Source organism: Aegilops tauschii, chromosome 6 (genome assembly GCF_002575655.3).
Source record: "Aegilops tauschii subsp. strangulata cultivar AL8/78 chromosome 6, Aet v6.0, whole genome shotgun sequence".
NCBI lineage: Eukaryota > Viridiplantae > Streptophyta > Magnoliopsida > Poales > Poaceae > Aegilops > Aegilops tauschii.
In genome coordinates, this window is record NC_053040.3 from 94,580,155 (window position 1) to 94,599,878 (window position 19,724).

General features: G+C 42.2%; 1 protein-coding gene across 1 annotated transcript; it reads left to right on the top strand.

Annotated features, from left to right (window-relative positions):
• Positions 1-9: 9 nt before the first annotated feature.
• LOC109782106 (26S proteasome non-ATPase regulatory subunit 2 homolog A) lies at positions 10-7,678 on the top strand. The gene is made up of 25 exons (XM_020340690.4): positions 10-338; positions 465-565; positions 1,041-1,161; positions 1,247-1,306; positions 1,415-1,482; positions 2,153-2,195; positions 2,974-3,039; positions 3,148-3,186; positions 3,270-3,352; positions 3,547-3,658; positions 3,739-3,822; positions 3,981-4,139; positions 4,223-4,327; positions 4,409-4,513; positions 4,602-4,742; positions 4,843-4,947; positions 5,031-5,252; positions 5,498-5,611; positions 5,711-5,926; positions 6,304-6,363; positions 6,438-6,551; positions 6,657-6,742; positions 6,826-6,934; positions 7,025-7,203; positions 7,293-7,678. Exons 1-25 carry the CDS (start codon positions 216-218, stop codon positions 7,363-7,365), a joined length of 2,688 nt encoding a protein of 895 aa, XP_020196279.1. The 5' UTR covers positions 10-215; the 3' UTR covers positions 7,366-7,678.
• The last annotated feature ends 12,046 nt before the right edge of the window (positions 7,679-19,724 follow it).

The following is a 19,724-nucleotide window of genomic DNA, read 5'->3' on the forward strand; positions in this document are numbered from 1 at the left end:
ATCCACCTCGCGTCCGGCTCCAACTGTGCAAGCAAAGCGGAGATCCCCTCTTCCGCTTCCGCCTCCCCCTCAGCCTCTCCAGAAAATAAACCCCCACCCTGCACCGCGAGTCGCCTCCGTACCGTACACCCCGCACCACTCGCCCCCGAACCCTAGCCAGCCCGCCAGCACCGTCGGCGAATCGAATCCGCGGGCGTCCGTCCGTCCATCCAGCCATGTCGCCGCCCGAGAACCCCAACGGCGGGGCCGCCGCCGCCGCGCCCTCGGAGCCCGCGCCGCCCGCCAAGCCTTCGTCTTCCAAGGGGAAGAAGAAGGACGACAAGAAGGACGACGATCTGGTGAGCGCCCTTCCCCCGCTGTCCCCCTCCGCCCGGCCTTTCCCGGCCGGCCGAGATCGGGGCACGTCTCGCTTCGATCTGCGGCTTCCGCCCCGCCTGATGTGTTTTTTGCTTTGGTGCGCGCAGTCTGAGGAGGACCTGGCGCTCAAGGAGCAGCTCGAGCTCTACGTGGTGCGCGCGCAGGACGTGGATCCCGGCGTGCAGAGGCTCGCCCTCGAGAGCATGAGGTACTACCTTCTACTTATTCGCCTGCTGGGACCTCACAGATTCAGTTTTTGGTCCCCGAATTCTGTTCCGGGCCTAGGTCTGGTGGTGCGTCGGCTGCTTGTTCTAGGTTTAGATTTCCGATCTCTGCGCGAATTTGATGAGTGGGCAGGCTCTAGTTCTGGCCTCTGTAGCTACTTCTACCTGACGAACCATTATGAATTGCTGTCACTCTAGTTTGTGTAAAAAGATTAACCTTTGTGTGCCCTCGACTGAGATTTTGACCTTTATACAGGGAGGAGATTCGTTCCTTAGGCTTGTTTAGATTTCTGCTCTCTGTCCGAATTCCTTGAATGTGTAGGCTTTAGTCTTGTAAATTTTGTTCCATCTATCTGGCAAAGGTCTCGTGGAGTGCTGCCACTGTAGTAGTTTGTGTAAAAAACAATGTTTTCTTGCTTTAATTCTGTTAGCTGCCACTGAGATTTTGACCCCTACCAGGCAGGAGATTCGTTCAGCTACAAGCTCCATGACGTCTGTCCCGAAGCCACTGAAATTCCTCCGCCCACACTATGGAACCCTTAAGTCCTACTATGAAACTATGCCAGAATCTGAGCTAAAGGTATACTTTACGCTCACACCTGTTGTATGGTGATTTAAATATTGATTCTGGACATTGCTGATATATCTGTTCTACTGTTTTGCAGAAGTACATGGCCGACATACTGTCGGTGTTGGCCTTGACAATGTCTGCTGAAGGAGAAAGGGTATGTGCCTGCCATGTTCCTATTCTGCCACAATTCAGTTTAATACCTTTCAGCGTGAATTGAGGCTAGCCTGCTTAAGATTTGGCCTCTGCCTTTTTATTGTTTCAGGAGAGCCTGAGGTACCGTTTGTTGGGCTCTGAAGGCGACATTGGTTCATGGGGTCATGAATATGTGCGGTAAGAACAATAGTACATAAATTTATACTGTGCTTCCTCTATTATTACTTTACCTGTTTTCGTTTTGTTTTGTGAATTTTTCTTATAGCCCATTTAATCTTACTTAGGTATTTAGTTCATGTCCATCCAAAAGTTCTGTTTTTTATTCCCACTTCATTCTATTAGTTTCAAAAATCCATACCCAGAAATACAAATGCTTACTAGCAAGAGGTTAAAGTTTAGACAGTCATTTTAATACTCAACATGGTCTATTCCTAGGACTGTTACAATGAGGTAGTTGTAGCATGATAGGATAAAGGTTCCTTATGGTGGACATATATTGATTATGCATCATTAATATTCTGCTTTGGTTGCTATATGTGTTCTGACTGCAAGGTTTATCTTATGTGATGGCTAATTTGTACTCCCTCCGTTCCTAAATATTTGTCTTTCTAGATATTTCAACAAGTGACTACATACGGAGCAAAATGAGTGAATCTACACTAAAATATGTCTATATACATCTGTATGTGGTAGTCCATTTGAAATCTCTAAAAAGACAAATATTTAGGAATGGAGGGAGTATATAGCTATCAGACCAAGTTTCCAATACATTGTTGGTTTTGTAATTTGTTATATGCATTTACTTCCACAATTGTTGGATTCTACTGAAACCTTTTTCTCGTGACAGGAATCTGGCTGGTGAAATTGCTCAAGAATTCCAAAAGCGCCAGGTTGGAACTCTCATTCTTGTATCATTACTACGTGGAACTCCTGCTTTGCTCTTTTTGTGCCTCCATTTTTCTATTTACCCCATTGTGATAACCCTTTATTTTTACTTAGGAGGCTTAACTTCCTACCATATCTTAGACATCATTGATGTAATTTGATAAATATTATTACCCCTTTTATCAATGCTGTGAGTGATTTACTTCAACTATTTTGGTGACTACTACTGGTCATGCTCGTAGGCTTTAATCAGTTTGCGGAACTACTGTAGTTTGTCATTTCCTATTCGCTCTAGTTCTCTAAAAGGTGCTGTTTTGGACATCGGCAGTCTCTAGTATTCAACTTTGAGCACTTTGAGTTGTGATATATTCATAAATAAAGCTAAACAGAAGTAGACTTATGAAATATTCTATTCAAGACTAATGACGATATGATTTTTGACTATCTAACTGAGATATTTTAAAGGATATTAGTAGTCAAAGTTTTGATGTTAGTAGTCAAAGTTTGAATTTTAGTTGTCAAAGTTTTGGATGTTGTACTTTACTTGTGCCCAAAACGGCATCTTTCCAACAACAGGAGTGAGTAACTGGGTCTCCTTGTTGTAATATCCAATCTGGATCACATTTGTTTATTACTCACTGCACATATGTTGTTTGTATTCATCTTTTTTTTAATGTCGCATGGTTGCAACCATACTAAGTAGATGATCTCTGTTTTTTTTTCTATTTCTTGTGTGTGTATATATATTTCAAACCTCAAAGTGTTAATTTTGTATTTCTGCAGGGTGATGACATGCCAATTGATGAGTTAATGGAACTAGTGCAGCAAATTGTCTCATTCCACATGAAGGTTTGTTCTTTGAAAATTGTGGACATACATACTCCATCTGTTCTAAAATAATTTTGTGGTGATGCATTGACGCCTTGTTGGTTTTCTTGTCATTTTTTTGTATAATAGCATAATGCTGAGCCAGAAGCTGTAGATCTTCTGATGGAGGTATTTTGACTTGCACAATTTCAACCAGTACATTACTTGTAGCTATTCACCAATGGCTATACTGATGCATGATTTCTTTGCAGGTTGAAGACCTTGATTTGCTAGTTGAGCATGTCGACTCAACAAACTACAAGAGAACTTGTTTGTACCTTACTAGTTCGTCTAGGTATGTCTACAACTCTATACATTAGGTCATACACTGCTATTTTTCTACTGTGCACATCTCTCTAAATGGTTTCTGTAAATTATTGCTTGCACATATTTTCTGGAAAAAGTTCCTACCTATAGATTTGGAATAATAAATTTGAATCTTAGTTGACTTGAATTAATGTTTTGCTCTATCTCAATTTCAAACTGCAGATTCCTCCCTTCTCCAGATGATACGCTGGCACTTGATATAGCATATACCATTTACATGAAGTTTGAAGATCTTGCAAGTGCATTGCGCATTGCTTTGCTTCTTGACAACAAGGTAAGCAGAAAATTATTAGAAGTTGTACTCCTCTGTTTAGGTATTACCTTTAAACTGACATGCATCTCAATGATTTGTAGTCCATACAGTATGTGAAGCAGGTCTACACAGCAACTGATGATCTTGTACTCAAGAAGCAATTCTCATACATCATTGCACGCCATGTATGTATTTCTCTCCTCGCTTTCCCTCGCTTTCCCTCTTTCCACCTCCCTATGAATTTTGATTCCATCTGTACCCTTAACCTTGGTGAATTGTTTATGTCTTGCATTTAAAGTAGCTTATCTTACAAAATTTGACCGTGAGCTCTCCTCTTCTTAAGGGTTTGGCCATGGAGATTGATGATGAGATAGCTGCAGATGAAAATGACAAGGAAATGTTGCAAGAAATAGTTAATAACACCAAGCTGAGCGAGGGGTACCTCACTCTTGCTCGTGATATCGAAGTTATGGAGGCAAAATCTCCAGAAGATATTTATAAGGTGACCTATATTTCACTAATTTCATGTTTATGGTAGGCTTTCTAGTCCATAATAAAAGTATGCTTATACTTTCTAATCTTTAGGTCCATTTGATTGACGGACGTGGTGCCAGCTCCAGTCTTGATTCTGCAAGACAGAATTTGGCTGCAACATTTGTCAATGCATTTGTTAATGCTGGATTTGGCCAGGTTAGTTTTTGTGGAGAACATGTTATTTGTGGTCCATATGAGGCAAGAGTGAGCATTAATTAAGTTTGTTCATTTGTGCAGGATAAGCTGATGACTGCTCCATCTGATTCTTCCAGCAGTGGGTCTTCTGGAAACTGGTTATTTAAGAATAAGGAACATGGAAAAGCCAGTGCAGCAGCTAGCCTGGTACAATCACATCATTTAGTTATATTTCAAACAATAAGGTTTCTTTAAGTTATAACTAGCTAATACTAAATGAAATTATTGCTTGCAGGGAATGATTCTCCTGTGGGATACTGATTCTGGGCTTGCCCAGCTCGACAAGTACTTGCATAGTACTGATACTCATGTTGTTGCTGGAGCTTTGCTAGGTATTGGAGTTGTCACCTGCGGTGTGAAGAATGATTGTGACCCTGTATGTATTCCAATTTATTAGCTGCTTCCTCTCCCCCTCTTTGATATTATGCCTCTTTGATATTATGCAAGTTCTGTCTTTAATAAGAATTTGTTTCCAGGCACTTGCCATCCTCATGGAGTATGTTAACAAGGATGACTCAAACATACGGATTGGTGCAATCTTGGGTCTTGGTATTGCATATGCTGGTTCTCAAAAGGATGAGGTGGAAATCGGTGCTTGCTATTGTCTGTTGTTACCTTATCATCAGTTATATATTTCGTGCTAACATGGTTTCCTGTATTCCAGCTAAGAGTGCAACTCTCGGCTATATTGGGAGACCCCCAAGCAACACTCGAGGTCTTGGTCTTCACTGCTGTTGCTTTGGGATTGGTGTTTGTTGGTTCATGCAACGAAGAGATTGCACAATCCATCATATTTTTCTTGATGGAGCGTAGTGAGGCCGAGCTGGCAGAGCCAATTATACGCCTTCTTCCTGTTGCGCTTGGCCTTCTATATCTTGGAAAGCAGGTAAATACTCAGCATTTGCGTTTAATGGACATAATATTTGTTTCAAGGATTCGCCCAGTCTTTTGTGAATAGCATCTCTTGGATCCAACTAGAAAGCTGATTGCAATTGTTACTATTGTTTTCATACTATGTTGTTGCTACTGATTCTAAATTTAGCTTATGCACACATCTTCATCATAGCACATGTCTTTTTTCAAGGCAATTTAAATGCATCCAGATAACTTATTATTGGTGAACTATTTCAGGAAAGCGTTGAGGCTACTGCGGAGGTTTCTAAAACATTTGATGAGAAGATCAGGAAATATTGTGACGTAACACTTATGTCCCTTGCATATGCTGGAACAGGAAATGTGCTCAAGGTACTTAACCTTCAATCCCTAGATTAACATGTTTGCTGACTTATAACAGCTTCAAACTGTACTTTAATGGCTCCAACCTTTTCCCAATTCTTAATGCAGGTTCAGAAACTTCTTGGTATTTGCTCACAACATCTTGAGAAAGGCGAAACACACCAAGGCCCAGCTGTCCTTGGAATTGCTCTTATTGCCATGTCTGAAGAATTAGGAGCTGAAATGGCTGTACGATCACTTGAACGTCTTCTACAGTATGGCGAGCAGAATATTAGACGAGCAGTTCCTCTTGCACTTGGTATCCTCTGTATTTCGAACCCCAAGGTAATAAGTTATTTGAAATCTCTATCTTGAATTTGTGCCTGATCAGTTACTGTGAAGAGTTGCAGAGTTCATTAGAATGCAAAATGTTTAACTCAAGTAGTAAAAAACTTCAAAGCAAAACATTTTGATCCTACGTCCCCCTAAGATAAGAGATTGCTGGTCCTTGCTTCTTATTTTTCATGACAATATCTTATTATGTAATGTAATTTATAGTGTAACAAAAGTGCAACATACTATCAAAGGACTTCGCCAGTTGTTAATTTTGCCATGTGCATACTGGGACATTCTCCATGTTATGATTTAAATGCTTGTTCAGTGGTTCATTTTCAGTGTTATGATGTTTATTTTGGACAATTCTAATATCTTGTATTTATCAGGTAAATGTAATGGACACACTGAGCAGATTGAGTCATGATGCAGATGCTGATGTGTCAATGGTATGCACTTCTTAACCTAGCAGTTAATTTCTAAAATTCATGCTTCATCTTATAACTTGGTTACCTTGCTCTAGGCTGCGATAATCTCATTGGGTTTGATTGGTGCTGGTACAAACAATGCCAGAATAGCTGGTATGCTTCGTAATCTATCGAGTTATTACTACAAAGAGGCTGCTCATCTATTCTGTGTAAGTACATATCTGGTGCTCCTTTAGCATCCTTTTCCCTATGGTGGTTTCCTGTTTGTATTGGAGTTGCAGACTTGCATATGCTGATCAGTTTTGTATGTTCAGGTAAGAATTGCTCAAGGGCTTGTTCACCTTGGGAAAGGTTTGCTGACACTTTCTCCATACCATTCCGACCGGTTTCTTCTTTCCCCGTGAGTTAACTATCTTCAAGCACTGAATTTCCCCTTCCAATATTGTTGGATTCATCTGACAGTTCCTTTGTTCTTTTATTTAGGATGGCACTCGGAGGGATTGTCACTGTTCTGCATGCCTGCCTTGATATGAAGTCCACCATTCTAGGGAAATATCACTACATTCTTTACATTATTGTATTGGCAATGCAGGTATGTATATAACTCATCTGCCAATTTTTATAACCAGACCAAACAGCCAGTTGATGATAAAGATTATAAACTCTTCTTTCCTTGTTACAGCCAAGGATGCTTTTAACGGTGGATGAGGATCTGAAGCCTCTTCCTGTTCCAGTGCGGGTTGGGCAAGCAGTTGATGTGGTCGGGCAGGCAGGAAGACCTAAGACGATAACCGGCTTTCAGACGCATACCACTCCTGTCTTGCTTGCAGCCGGGGAGCGAGCGGAATTGGCGACTGACAAGTAAGTTTGACTAGGACTGCACATGTTCTTCGTCGTCTGAATATGTTCCTCTCCATGGCAGCTAACCACTGTTGCCTTGTGTCGTGCAGGTACATCCCCCTGACGTCGACGTTGGAGGGCTTTGTAATTCTGAAGAAGAACCCGGAATACCACGAGGAGTGAGGGAAACCCCCTAGCTTTGATCTGATGCAAGTTTTTGGAGTCCCCCAGCTTGGCAGACTCGGAGGCAAAGGTTGTCGTCACGGAGGATCCTTTGATATGCCCTTACACAAGGCACTTGCTGGTGTTTCATCCAAAAACTTTTTATTCCGTCCACCAGAGCTGTAACTAACTGCAAGCTTGTTTGGTTGCCCTAATGGACCGGCATGTACCCACACTGGTGGACATGTAGGAGTTGAACTGGTGGTGTCTTTTGACCTTAAGCTTATTTGTATATGTATCAAATGTGTACTGAAAGTTACATCTTTAGGACTGATACGGCGTTGTCATTCATTAGCACAGTATGTTTAGCCTTTTTTGTGGACCTGCGCCCGTCTACTTATTTTTTGTGGAGTACCATGTTATGTCAGCAGTTAATTGCTGCTATCTCGTTTACGTTATTCAGTTGCTGATACTAAATTGCAACCTGGCCTGGCCAAACGCAATGCACTTATAACACTGTTAAACTAAAATTAGTATATGGCGCACTACATCATCAGGACTGAGCTGAGCATCATTGCAACTCGCAAGCGGCCCTGTTCGGTTGAGCATTGGAGGGATTTTTGGAGGGGACTCGCCTGTTCGGTAATCCTCCGGCTCCACAAAATCCCGCGCTCTGGCTCCTCTGAGCGTGCTCCCACTCCTCAATCCATCGTGTGAGGCAGAAAAGGAGCTGCGGAGCGCCACTTTTCCTCGCTCCTTGACCTATGACTAGCTCGCTCCGCTCCATGCTGCTAACTCCGCGGAGATTTCATTGTATATATATTTATTTTTCCAATTAAGAAATCATTTAAAAGTGTGGCAGTACCCAACGTTTTAAGAGCATATGGATAGGAGAAGCTTCCCAGATTTCTGTGTGCACTTTTTGTTGCTATTTTTATCATATTTCTTTGTGAAGAATAGAACGTCGTTGCTTCCTTCCGGTCAGGATGCCCTCTCTTCATCCGGATTCATGGGCTGTAGATATTGTTAATGGCAAACAAGTTTTAGAACCGCATGCTGCTATCATTTTGTGTGGGTGCTGGATGATTTGGACTGAAGAAACAATAGGAGACATGGAGAACTTCAAATGGGCCATTGATACCATCCACGATCTAGCTGCGCTAGTGGGTTTCAAGACGACACGAGAGCCGAGGGAGAAATCGGTCTGGATACCCCCTTCGCCCCATGAGATCACTTACATCAAGGTCAATGTCAATGTTGACATGAGCTATTACGAGCAATGTGGCTATGGTAGTACGGGAGTTGTTCTTCGGAACCATATCGAAGCTTTGGTTCAGGCACAACCAATTTGGTACCGAGTTGCACAAAATGCAAGCACTATGGAAGCCTTGGCGCTCCGTGATGGCATTCGTCTTGCTCTTGGACATCTCAAGGTGATCATCAAAAGTGATGCTCAAGATGTTGCGCGAATGCTAAATGAGGCAAAATTTTCAAGGGCAGACCTGGCATACATATGCTGTGAGATTTGGGAGGTAAGCTCCAGTTTTTCAATCTTGCTCCATTGTCCATATCAATTGAGAAGCAAATGAAGCGGCACACAGGTGTGCCAAACAGGCTGGTGAGGATCGTAGAAGATGTATCTGAGTGAATTACACCCCTGCTTTTCTTCTAGGATGTATTCACACACTATAATCCTCCTGAGTAATTCAATATAACCTGTTGTTGCAAAAAAAAATCGGCCTACTCAGAACTATTACACCACAACACTGATGCAATGGCATGTGGACTGCCGTGAAAAAGCACTTTAAGCGGCAGGCTATCTGCCGGGACAATATTTCTCCCGACAGATAGAACCGCCACGAGAACGGCTGCCGGGAATTACTTGTCCCGGCAGATAAAATATTCCTGGCAGTCCAACTGCCCTAGCGCATTTATTTGCCGGCAATTTCTTTTCTCCCGGCAGATTAGGCATGACACGTGGTACATCAGTTACTGGCAGTCACACTGCCGGTAGAAGATTTTTGACCCGGCAGTTGTTTTGCCGGTATGTAGATTTCACTACCTAATTGTTAGACGTCCCCTATCTCATATCCATTTAATATGTTCAAGCAATCAGGACATATCAGACGTACAATTTATACATACTTCAATCAAAGTCACATATATGTCCCATCCATACACTTCAATCAAAATAACATCAGGCCTCATCCAGTACCTTAAAACTTCATTCGATAAACATAACGACCATATTTAGGGTCGCGCTATATAGGGTCGCCAGGGTCGCGCTATTCGTCACCCTGGGTGAGGAATAGTTATTCTTCACCCCCTCTCTATTTTGACATCAATGCACCGTATTTTTACGTTTTGTAAATTTTATCTTATTTTATACGTAAAAAGTGAATGTAAGAAAATATATACTCGCCGTCAAATATATTTTATGTTACGTAAAATTACGAATGTAAAAACATAGTGTAAAACATACATAAGATGCGATTTTTCTAGTCTTATAACCTATATTTTTGTTTTCTTATACCAAATTTTATGTAGTGAATCAGTATAAATGTAACTATTTGTATTCCAAACGTAATTTATTTATGAAACGGTTGTAAGATTACCTCGGATGAAGAATAACTTATTCTGCATACTGAAAGATGAATATATAAAAGGGGATGTGCCACAAAATGTACAGTACAGATATGTTTTAAAATGTGCCACACAACGAGTGCGGCAATAGAGCTCACGGGCTCGCCTGCTCATGCTACGTGTTCCAATGGGACAACGAGTAGTTGGTACAGGTATTGAATGCGATGGTAGATAGGAGGAAAAGCTACCTAGCGTCCAGCACTGTAGTGACTTCGCCGTCTGATATGAGACGCAGGTGCATAACGGCTCGCGACCGTGAGGTTAGCTACGCACCTTCTCGAAACAGAAAAGGTTAAGCGCACTTTGTAAAAGAAAAAAACTAGTGGAGCGAACACTCTAGTATTATTATTATTTTTTCTTTTCCGGTTTTATTTACATTTTAATTTCTTTTTTTCTTTTGGGTAAATACACATGCTAAAAATATAAAACATTCACACACATCAAAGAAATGTTCGTGGATATACAAAACTTTCATGTGTACGTCAAAAATACTTTTATGCGTGTGTTAAAAATATCCATCGTGTTAAAAAAATCAACTCATATCTTTAAAAAAATTCATGATGTATATTGTAAACTTGTTTGTCATGCAGTAAAAATTATTCATTGTGTAATTCATACATGTTCATCGTGTAATATCAAAATATTCATCGTGCGTTAACACGTTTTATAGTTACATCAACATTAAGAATCATGGTGTTTTCCAAAATTGTTCATAATGTAATTCAAAACCATTTAGCGTATATTTGAAAGTGTTCATCAGTTATAAAAAAAATATTCAAATGTAATTAAAAAATATTCACCTTGTATTAGAAAATGTGCATGACATATCTTTTAAATACATCATTACTAAAAAAATCACTCTGCATTTCTAAAAAGAATCGTGTATTATATTGTGCTTGTGTATGTATCATCAAATGCATGTATTTTTCCAAGAAATAAGCATAAAAAGAAAAAAATATTCATGTGTTTAAAACTAATAAACATGGTCTATCTAAAAAAATCAATGTATATCTTACAAAATGTTCAATGTATTTAGGAGATGTTCACCGTGTATTTAAAAATTGTCGGTGTGTATCTTAGAAAACATCAGCACATTTAAAAATTATTCACCATATATTTAGAAAAATATATTACGTGTCTTTGAAAAATGTTCAACGTATGTTTAATAAATACTCATAGTATATTTGAAAAATATTCAACGTGCGTTTGAGAAATGTTCACCCGTTCCATGAGCAGGCAAGCTCGTCCGCTCCTATGTATTTTCGTGCAAACAATATGATAAAAAGGCTCCCCCATGCATTTCTTTGTCCAATAATACATGCGATTGTTGTTCGACCGGGAGGCGAGAGAGAACTACAGAAAGAGGTGAACAAAAGTAGTAAGTTTCTCAAACATGTATTGTTTTGAAGTGCATGTTCAAACCTACCGTCACAGGTTGTACCGTACTTTGGTGGATTCAAATGTACTCAGACCCCGGTGCCAAAAAGAACACAGGATTGGAATTGCACGCTAGCAATGTCTACACCGAGCTTTGTTGGAGAAATCGTGTGGCAGAGATATGCAAGATTGGGGATGGCTGGCTAAAACAAACGGCTGCTTATAGTATAGTATATTCTAATCACGTAGTGGATTCTTTTTGTAGTACATAATCTAATCGCACCCCGCAAAAAGAAATCAGTTTTGCTAAAGCACATCTAGATGTGCCATAAGTATTGCACATCTAAGTCTTATGTCATTGATTTTACATCAAGATTCGTGTGGATATTTTTTTTTCTTTTTTCTTTTCCTCTTTGTGCTTGACTCACTCACTTAGATGTGCAATAACTAGGATACATTTAGATGTGCCCTAGACACACTCAAAGAAATAGTATAATGTAATCACGCAGTGACCCCACCAAGGATGCTGGCGTGCATACATACATCAATGTTACGTGCCGTTTTATGTTCGAAGTCGCGTGCCGTTTTGACCCTGACGCCGTCGTTCCCTTAACGGCCGTCCAGCATGCACGTGGGACCAGCCGTGTGCTATACGGATGAATTAACTGCTTCATGGCATATCACGAGGAGGAGAACGTATGCTTGGCGATTCCGTGAGCAGGCGCGCTCGTGCACTCCTGTGGATTTTCGGCCACACAACCAACAAAATGAAGTGGTGCCACAATGGAGAAGTACATGTGTTCTGGGTGTGCCACATAACCAAAATGAGCAGAGTGGCTTAACAACCAACAAAATGAGCGGAGCAAGTGTCCAGGTTTCACAAATTAAACAAGCATATTACATAATCACTCCACCAACTTTTGTAGGTCTTCCAAATCTTCAGGAGCTTGAAAATCTTCCAAACCTCCATTGACTTGTGTACCTTTGGGAAACCTGCAACAGATAGGATACTCAAAAGGGAGCTCAAATTTCAGAATTTGAATTAATATTGAAGTTTGACATGCTACAGTTTAACTCAAGGAACATGTATAGAGACCAGGAGAGTAGTCATTCTTTGCATCTCAAGGAATAATATGACACATGTACAAAAGAATACATCATACTACAAAGTGGCGATTTTTTTTCGGAACGGAGGCAAAGATTGCCTCATCTATTAATTAAGCAGAAGAGAATCGCCCAGTTAATTACGGAAAGCCAAGCAAAAACCGAAACAACAAGGGCCAAGCTCACTCCCAAAGACTGACACACAGGGCAAAGCCCACCCTCATCGACAACATGTCGACGTACAGCGAGACAACGCAGCTCCGACTCTGACGGAGAACTCAGAAGAACAAAACCAGACACGACTGGCGCCACGGAAGATCGCCGAACGGGCCACCTACAACCAGTCATCGTACACCACAGGGCCCCGCCGCCACAGCTTCGACTCCGCAGCAATAAGCAAACCGAGGCAAAACCATGGACACGCCGGAGAAGAGCCGACTACCGCAACCATTGCCGCGTCGCCGATATCGCTCCCACCATCATCGTTGGCACAGAAGCCTGGCCGCAACAGTGATCCTCTCGGGGCCGCCGCCCCAACATCCACTGCTCCGTCGCGCCCAGCGCACTCCACCGGCACTGCCTTCCGGGGCCGCCGCCCCGACATACCATCGCTCCCCTCGAGCGGCAACACCGCACAACCCAGTTGCCCGCAGCCCACGCTGCTTAGGGCAACCGCTCGCAGACCACGAACGTCGCACCACATCTGGGGCCGCCGTCCCGACATAAAGTCAGACCGCCCCCTCTAGGGCGCATCGACCGAGCCGACACCCCCACCGCCCAAGCGGGACAAGGATGCCACCCGAACAATGTCGAGATAGAGCCCCACCTCATAGAGTTGTCACTCGCATTGTTCTCGAGATCGCCACCTCGGCGCACAATCAGAAACCACCCGGAGCCGCCACCCCGACGTCCATTGCCCCGCCGACGAAGAGATCCATGCAAACCACAATATGCTGACTCTCCAAGGCGATGCCTCAAAGAAGGAAACGACGTAGCCGCCGTCATCGCCCGCTTCGACCATCCGAAGCTAGAGATTTCTCCCGGAGAGTCGTGTAATGGAGCTCCACGGCAACACCTTCAAGAAGGGAAGACACCATGGTCATGGCGACGCTGTTCCCGGCACCGACCCAAAGTCAGTGCTGGACTTTCGCCCGAAGCTCCTCCACACCTTCGAATCTGAGCAGATCCGAAGCACTGGACAACACACAATCCTCCGGTCGACGTCCACCGGCTCCACCTAGCCGCCGCACCTCTCAAACTCGTAGGACCCGCCAGATCTGCGGCATCCGCCAACCTGCGCGGCCACGCCTGGCCGCCCATCGTGGCCACCACGTGCCGCCTCGCGCCTGCACAACTATAACCGAGCTGCAGCTGCAGCTCACCCACGCCGCGCGCCAGATCCGCGTCGGCCTTGTCATCCCGCACAAGCAGACCACCCGTGCCCCATCACATCCGAGCGCCAGGGCTCCAGATCCGCCGTCCCGCAGTCGGACGCAGGACGAGCTCCGCGAGGAAGGAGCAGCACCACCGCAACCAGGGCCAGCGAGGATCCATGCCGGAAGCGCTGCACCACCGTCCGCTTGATGCCCCATGCGCTGACGCCCGCACGAGCTAGCCACACGGGAGCTCCATCACGCGGAGGGAGAAGCCCTGCCGCCGCCGCCGCCGCAGCCGCGCGGGCTTTGCCCGCCGGCGCGTCCTGGCGGCGGCGAGGAGAGGGGAGACGGGGGAGGAGCTTCTTGCGCGGCAGCGGCTAGGTCGCCGCCCGTGTCGCTCGTGCGGAGTGACGCGGGGCCCCGAGAGAACTTGCACGCGTTTTAAAGTGGCAATTTTGACAAACAAAACTATGCGCCTATGCCTCGTCTAGTATACAGGAACACAAATATTGCTCACGTACAGCTAGTAGCGAACAAAGCATCAAGGAATCAATATTTCAGTACCAAATTACCAAAATAATCTAATATAGTCAGATCATCACAGCTCTATAGGACAACAATACAATAGAACAATGTACCAAGGAAAAAAATGTATACATTGTTTCACTTCCAATGTAAATCATCTTTGAAAGGACTATTAAGCACCAAGGAATAAATATTTCAATAGGAAATCAGCAAAATAGTCTGATACAGTAGTGGAACTTGGTGACTTAACATGCAACTGTTGGAAAGGGTAAATACAAAATGGGATAAATAGAAAAAACTCAATGGCAGATCCATAACTGGACTATCTTTTGGAAAAATAGAAACCACTTCCGCCAGCTTGTCATTTGTGTACCTTTGGTACTAAACGAACATGACAATAAGTATACAGAGACAATAGTGGAAGATGTTAAATCCTAAACCAGATACCGAACTGTAGTGTACATTTAATTCAGAAATAGTAAATTCTTAGCAGCGGATTCAGAATTGGACTAGCATTTAAGAACAAATCAAGAACTTTGTCAAACTAAATACTCTTTTCAACAGACATGTAAAAGCTTCCACTAATTATATGCAAGAACATGCATACACAGGACATGTAAAGCTTCCACTAATTACATGCATACACATGACATGCAAGAACATCATCCAATAAAAGTCTCCATCGGTCCAGTCACATAGATCAAGCAATTAACCATGCGGCAACTTAACATCACACACATAGTAGCCAAGATAAACATGTATATTACCTCCTCAGCTTGCTTGTGGTCGCATTCCTGCTTTTTCCATGGACTTGTCCACTTCCAACTGCATACATAGAAGCAAAGCTTTTTAAGCAATCAACCATCATAGTAATTGGTAAGTTTAATCATAACCACATAAGAACAAAAGCTCACATGCTTGTATGGCCATGCGATACATCGCCCTTGAGCTTGCCCCATGGTGACCATGTTCCCAACACCACGAGGTAGTATAGCATCCCTTCTTATTACATAGTTCACAGCAACCTCACAATATTCAGAGCCAAGCTCCTGACCACCTACCACCTTTCTCCGATCAATTGATAGAATGGTTGCTTTTGCCACTGGGATACTATGATCTCGATAAACATTATACAGGATCACATCCTTTCCTTTCTGAGTAAGCATGAAAAAGAACTCAGATAAGCGAAAGTGTCTTTGTCATCCTAAACAGTGAAGAGCAACAAAATATAAACAAAGTACAATCTGGCCTGCTGATTTTTTTGTGTGATTGCAACTTCCTTGCTTGTTGCCATCTTGTGGCGATGAAGTGCCACATCCTTTGTTGTGTGAGCCCTGTTGCCTTCTTCTTTTGCAAAATGGTTGCTTCCTTCTCTCGCGGCACCTCATGTTGAGTGGTACTAGAAAGTACAAAGTTTTTCTGAGTGGGTGCTGGTAACTTCTTTTGCAAGAGTGCTTCTTCAGCCTTCTTCTGCAAAATGGTTGCTTCTTTCTCTTGCCGCACCTCAAGGCTGCGGGTGGCAGATTCTGCACTCTCTTCATGCTCATACCCCCTTCATCTCCATATCCACCTCCGTATCCACCTTCATATCCATCTTCATGTCGATATCCACATCCATGGCCACCTTCATATCCATAGCCACCACCATGGCCACTTCCATATCCATATCCAGAGTGAGACAAGTCATACTCTGGATTGAACTGAATATTTTGCCGCACATTTGATTGTAACAGTCTCCTCATTTGTTGAAGTTCATCCTTCAGAGTTGTAACTACTGTTTGGAAATTATGCTCCATTTGATCTACACGCTCGACAAGAATTGCATTTGATTGCCGAGCTTCTTTTGCTTCTTCCTCGGCCATTTGAAGCTTCGTGGATTTCAGCTTTCTAGTACCCGGCATGCCCAAAATTGCAGCACTTGGTCCTAGACCTATACACCTCACATACCCATTCCTCTCGTTTCCTACGACATGCAAGAAGAGGTCACCTTGCTGGATGCTTTTTTCTAAAAGTTCTGGACGCTCATTTGACTTCTCTTCCATCTTTTTCTACAAGACAGAACATATGATCCATGAACACATCAGCAACATAGTGTCTACTAAAGACTATAACTCCAATGTTCTAGAAAAAAAACTAACAAGTACAAAGCCTAAATATTGCTGCAACTCAAAATACTTACACACATAGTTGCTGCAGCCACACTTGAAGGGGCACCAGTCTTCGTGCACGTGTGTGTTTCTATAAACAGTTCATGTCTCTGAGGGGGGCATCCATTCTTCTTATGATACATTCATTTTCTTATAGTTAGTTCATAACAATCAAGAAAGGTGCAAAATAGAGTTGTGTAAGTAAGATCAATATATACCATTTCATGAGAAACACAAGCATGACTTTTGTTGCCTGATGTATGCAATAATTCCATCTCCATTCGATTTTTTCTTCCTTGCTCGCTACGTTGCTACAAATATTGATCCAATGAATTGTAAATTAGAACCAAACTGCAGGAAAGTGCACATATATTTTCTTGCAACATACCTTCCCTGCTTCAGTTTTCCAGAAAGCAACAAGCTCTTTCCAATCAGTTGGGCTAACTCTGTTATCAGGGACAACTTGAAGTTCCTCATCGGCCATCTTCTCATCAAAATACAAAGTCTTCAACTCAGATTTGAAATCCCTCCATTTCTTCGCAACGCTTCCCATTACCCAATCCTTCAGTTTGTCATCCACAACATAGTACATCTGCTTTCAAGCAAGTGTAAATGGAGAGTGTAAGGGTGATGTATTAGATAAAGGGGAAAATTATACTACAAGTCATCTAGAGATACAGGGCAAGTTATACCAGAAATCATAGAGTATACCTTTAAGGTTTTCCACAAATGATTTTTTTGCTCAACATCAACCTTTCTCCAATCATTATGCCCAAGAGATATTTTACTTTTCACAAGTGTGGAGATGAAGTTTGAAAACTCCGAGGCATTGTCCCCAATAGGTTGTCCATCACCATTGTACTCCACACGAATTGGTGGGACTGTCCCCAATCTATCATACACATTATGCATTCTAGTGTGTTTTTTCCTCTTCTTCCCCTTCGTTTCTTGATCCAACTCATGGTCTAAACATGGAAAATAGTTACTACACTACCATCATTTAACTAACAGTCTATATACATAGATTTTAGAGCTACATACCTTCATGCTCTTCAATGCTGTCACTTGGCATGTCATCAACCTATCATACACATTATGCATTCTAGTGCGTTTTTTCCTCTCCCCCCCTTCGTTTCTTGATCCAACTCATGGTCTAAACATGGAAAATAGTTACTACACTACCATCATTTAACTAACAGTCTATATACATAGATTTTAGAGCTACATACCTTCATGCTCTTCAATGCTGTCACTTGGCATGTCATCAACATCTCTAGTCGTTTGGGACCTAAGAACTCGAGTTATTTCAATAATAGGCTTTTCTGCGGTGCTCTACACATAACAAAACAAGATGGGCCATTTGCATTTCTGTCCCTAACTCGAACCACCTAATCAGATATACCCCTAATTTGAAAGCCTGCTAAAAAATGCCCCTCCGCCGTTAGGTGCCCTTACAGAAATGCCCTTCTGCGCCGTTACCGTCTCGTCAAAGAGCTTTGACCGTCCTAAAAAAATAGCAAAAAAAATCTAAAAAATCTAAAATTTTGTGAGATCGAAATTACTCATGTGCGCAAGGTGCGTGCAAATTTTCTTGCTATTTGGACATTTCAGGAGCTCGGGGCGAGGAAAAATAGTTAATCTGTACTCTTATGAACAGTAAATTTGAAATAAAATAGCAAGAAAATTCAAAAAATATAAAAAAATTTGGCATCAAAGAGGCTTGGGTGGACAAGGTGCTTGCAAGTTTTTGTGATCAAATGACATGCGAGGAGCTCTAGCAAAAAAAACAAAATAGTCATTTTTTCCAAAGTTTTTTCCCGAGCCAAATTTTGTTTTTTCTCCACGAGCTCTTATAGTGTCCGAACACAAAAAAAATTGCACGCACCTTGCAGACCCGAGCCTCTTTGATGCCAAATTTTTTCATATTTTTTGAATTTCTTGCATTTTTTTGAATTTACTGTTCACAAGCATATTTATTTACTGTTTTTTCTTTGCCACGACCTCCTGGAATGTCCAAACAGCACGGAAATTTGCACGCTTCTTGCGAACCTCAGTATCTTTGATCCCACAAAATTTCAGATTTTTAAGATTTTTTTTGCTATTTTTTTCAGGACGGTCAAAGCCCTTTCTCCGGCTTTGACCGGGCGGTAACGATGCAAAAAGGCATTTGTGTAAGGGCACCTAACGGCGGAGGGGCATTTTTAAGCAGGCTTTCGAATTAGGGGCAAATGTGATTAGTGGGTTCGAGTTAGGGACACAGATGTAAAAGACCCAAACAAGATATGTAAAACTGAAGTAATAGATGCAGTTTTACAATAGATGCAATAACCAAATAGAAGCATGTTATATCACCTTCTTCCTTTTAGTTTGTCGCTGACTGGCTTTGCCTCCAGAAATTTCTTTAGCATCTGCAAATCTGAAGGACCCAAATTGTGCAAAATCCTCACTGTTTCTTGCTTTAAGATTCGCTAGCCTCTCTTCCTCTCGTGCTTTAGCATTGTCTTCGTCTCTTCCTTTTTCCAATTTTTTTCCTAAAAAGAAAATTTATAGCGCATTAGAATTGACACATTGGATATCAAGTATATAAGCATGTAACTGAAAAATGAAAGGAAAAGGCACACACTTTGGTTGCTAAACTGCAGGAACAAGTGTTCCATCTATATCCGTCCTACTACAAGGTATATTTCTAACATCAACACAAGGATCTACATTGGCATCCAGATCAGCGATTGTCATAGTAGGTGCATCATGGTGGTCAAAATCTTCATCTCCCACTCCAAACATATCATACAGGTCTCGTGGATGAGGAAAGCTTCTAACAGAATACCAATCTTTATCAAGCTTATCTTGCACATAGTACACTTGGGTTGCTTGCAATGCCAAAATGAAAGATTCATCAAACTTGAGTAAATGATTGAAGTTCACACGTGTGACACCAAGATCATCGAATTGAACCCACTTGTCTTGTGCACTGTTGTCAACCCAATCACGATTGAAAAGCACAATACTTCCTTTGTTGTTATAATTTAACTCAAGGATTTCAGTTATCACACCATAATATATTTTATTCCTGACCATAAGATTTTCATTATCTTCACTTGTGGGAGACAAAATCGGAGATATAGGAGAAACCCCGCTGCTTTGGGTAGGTCTACCCTGGTCATACGAATTTGTGTGGAAATTGTACCCATCTATGGTATAACTATTA

Excerpts from the sequence above, each read along its gene's own strand:
- LOC109782106 (XM_020340690.4), top strand. The coding sequence starts at position 216 with ATGTCGCCGCCCGAGAACCCCAACGGCGGGGCCGCCGCCGCCGCGCCC. Across the intron at positions 4,140-4,222 it reads CTCCAGAAGATATTTATAAG|GTCCATTTGATTGACGGACG; the intron begins GTGACCTATATT and ends TCTAATCTTTAG. Across the intron at positions 5,927-6,303 it reads TCTGTATTTCGAACCCCAAG|GTAAATGTAATGGACACACT; the intron begins GTAATAAGTTAT and ends TGTATTTATCAG.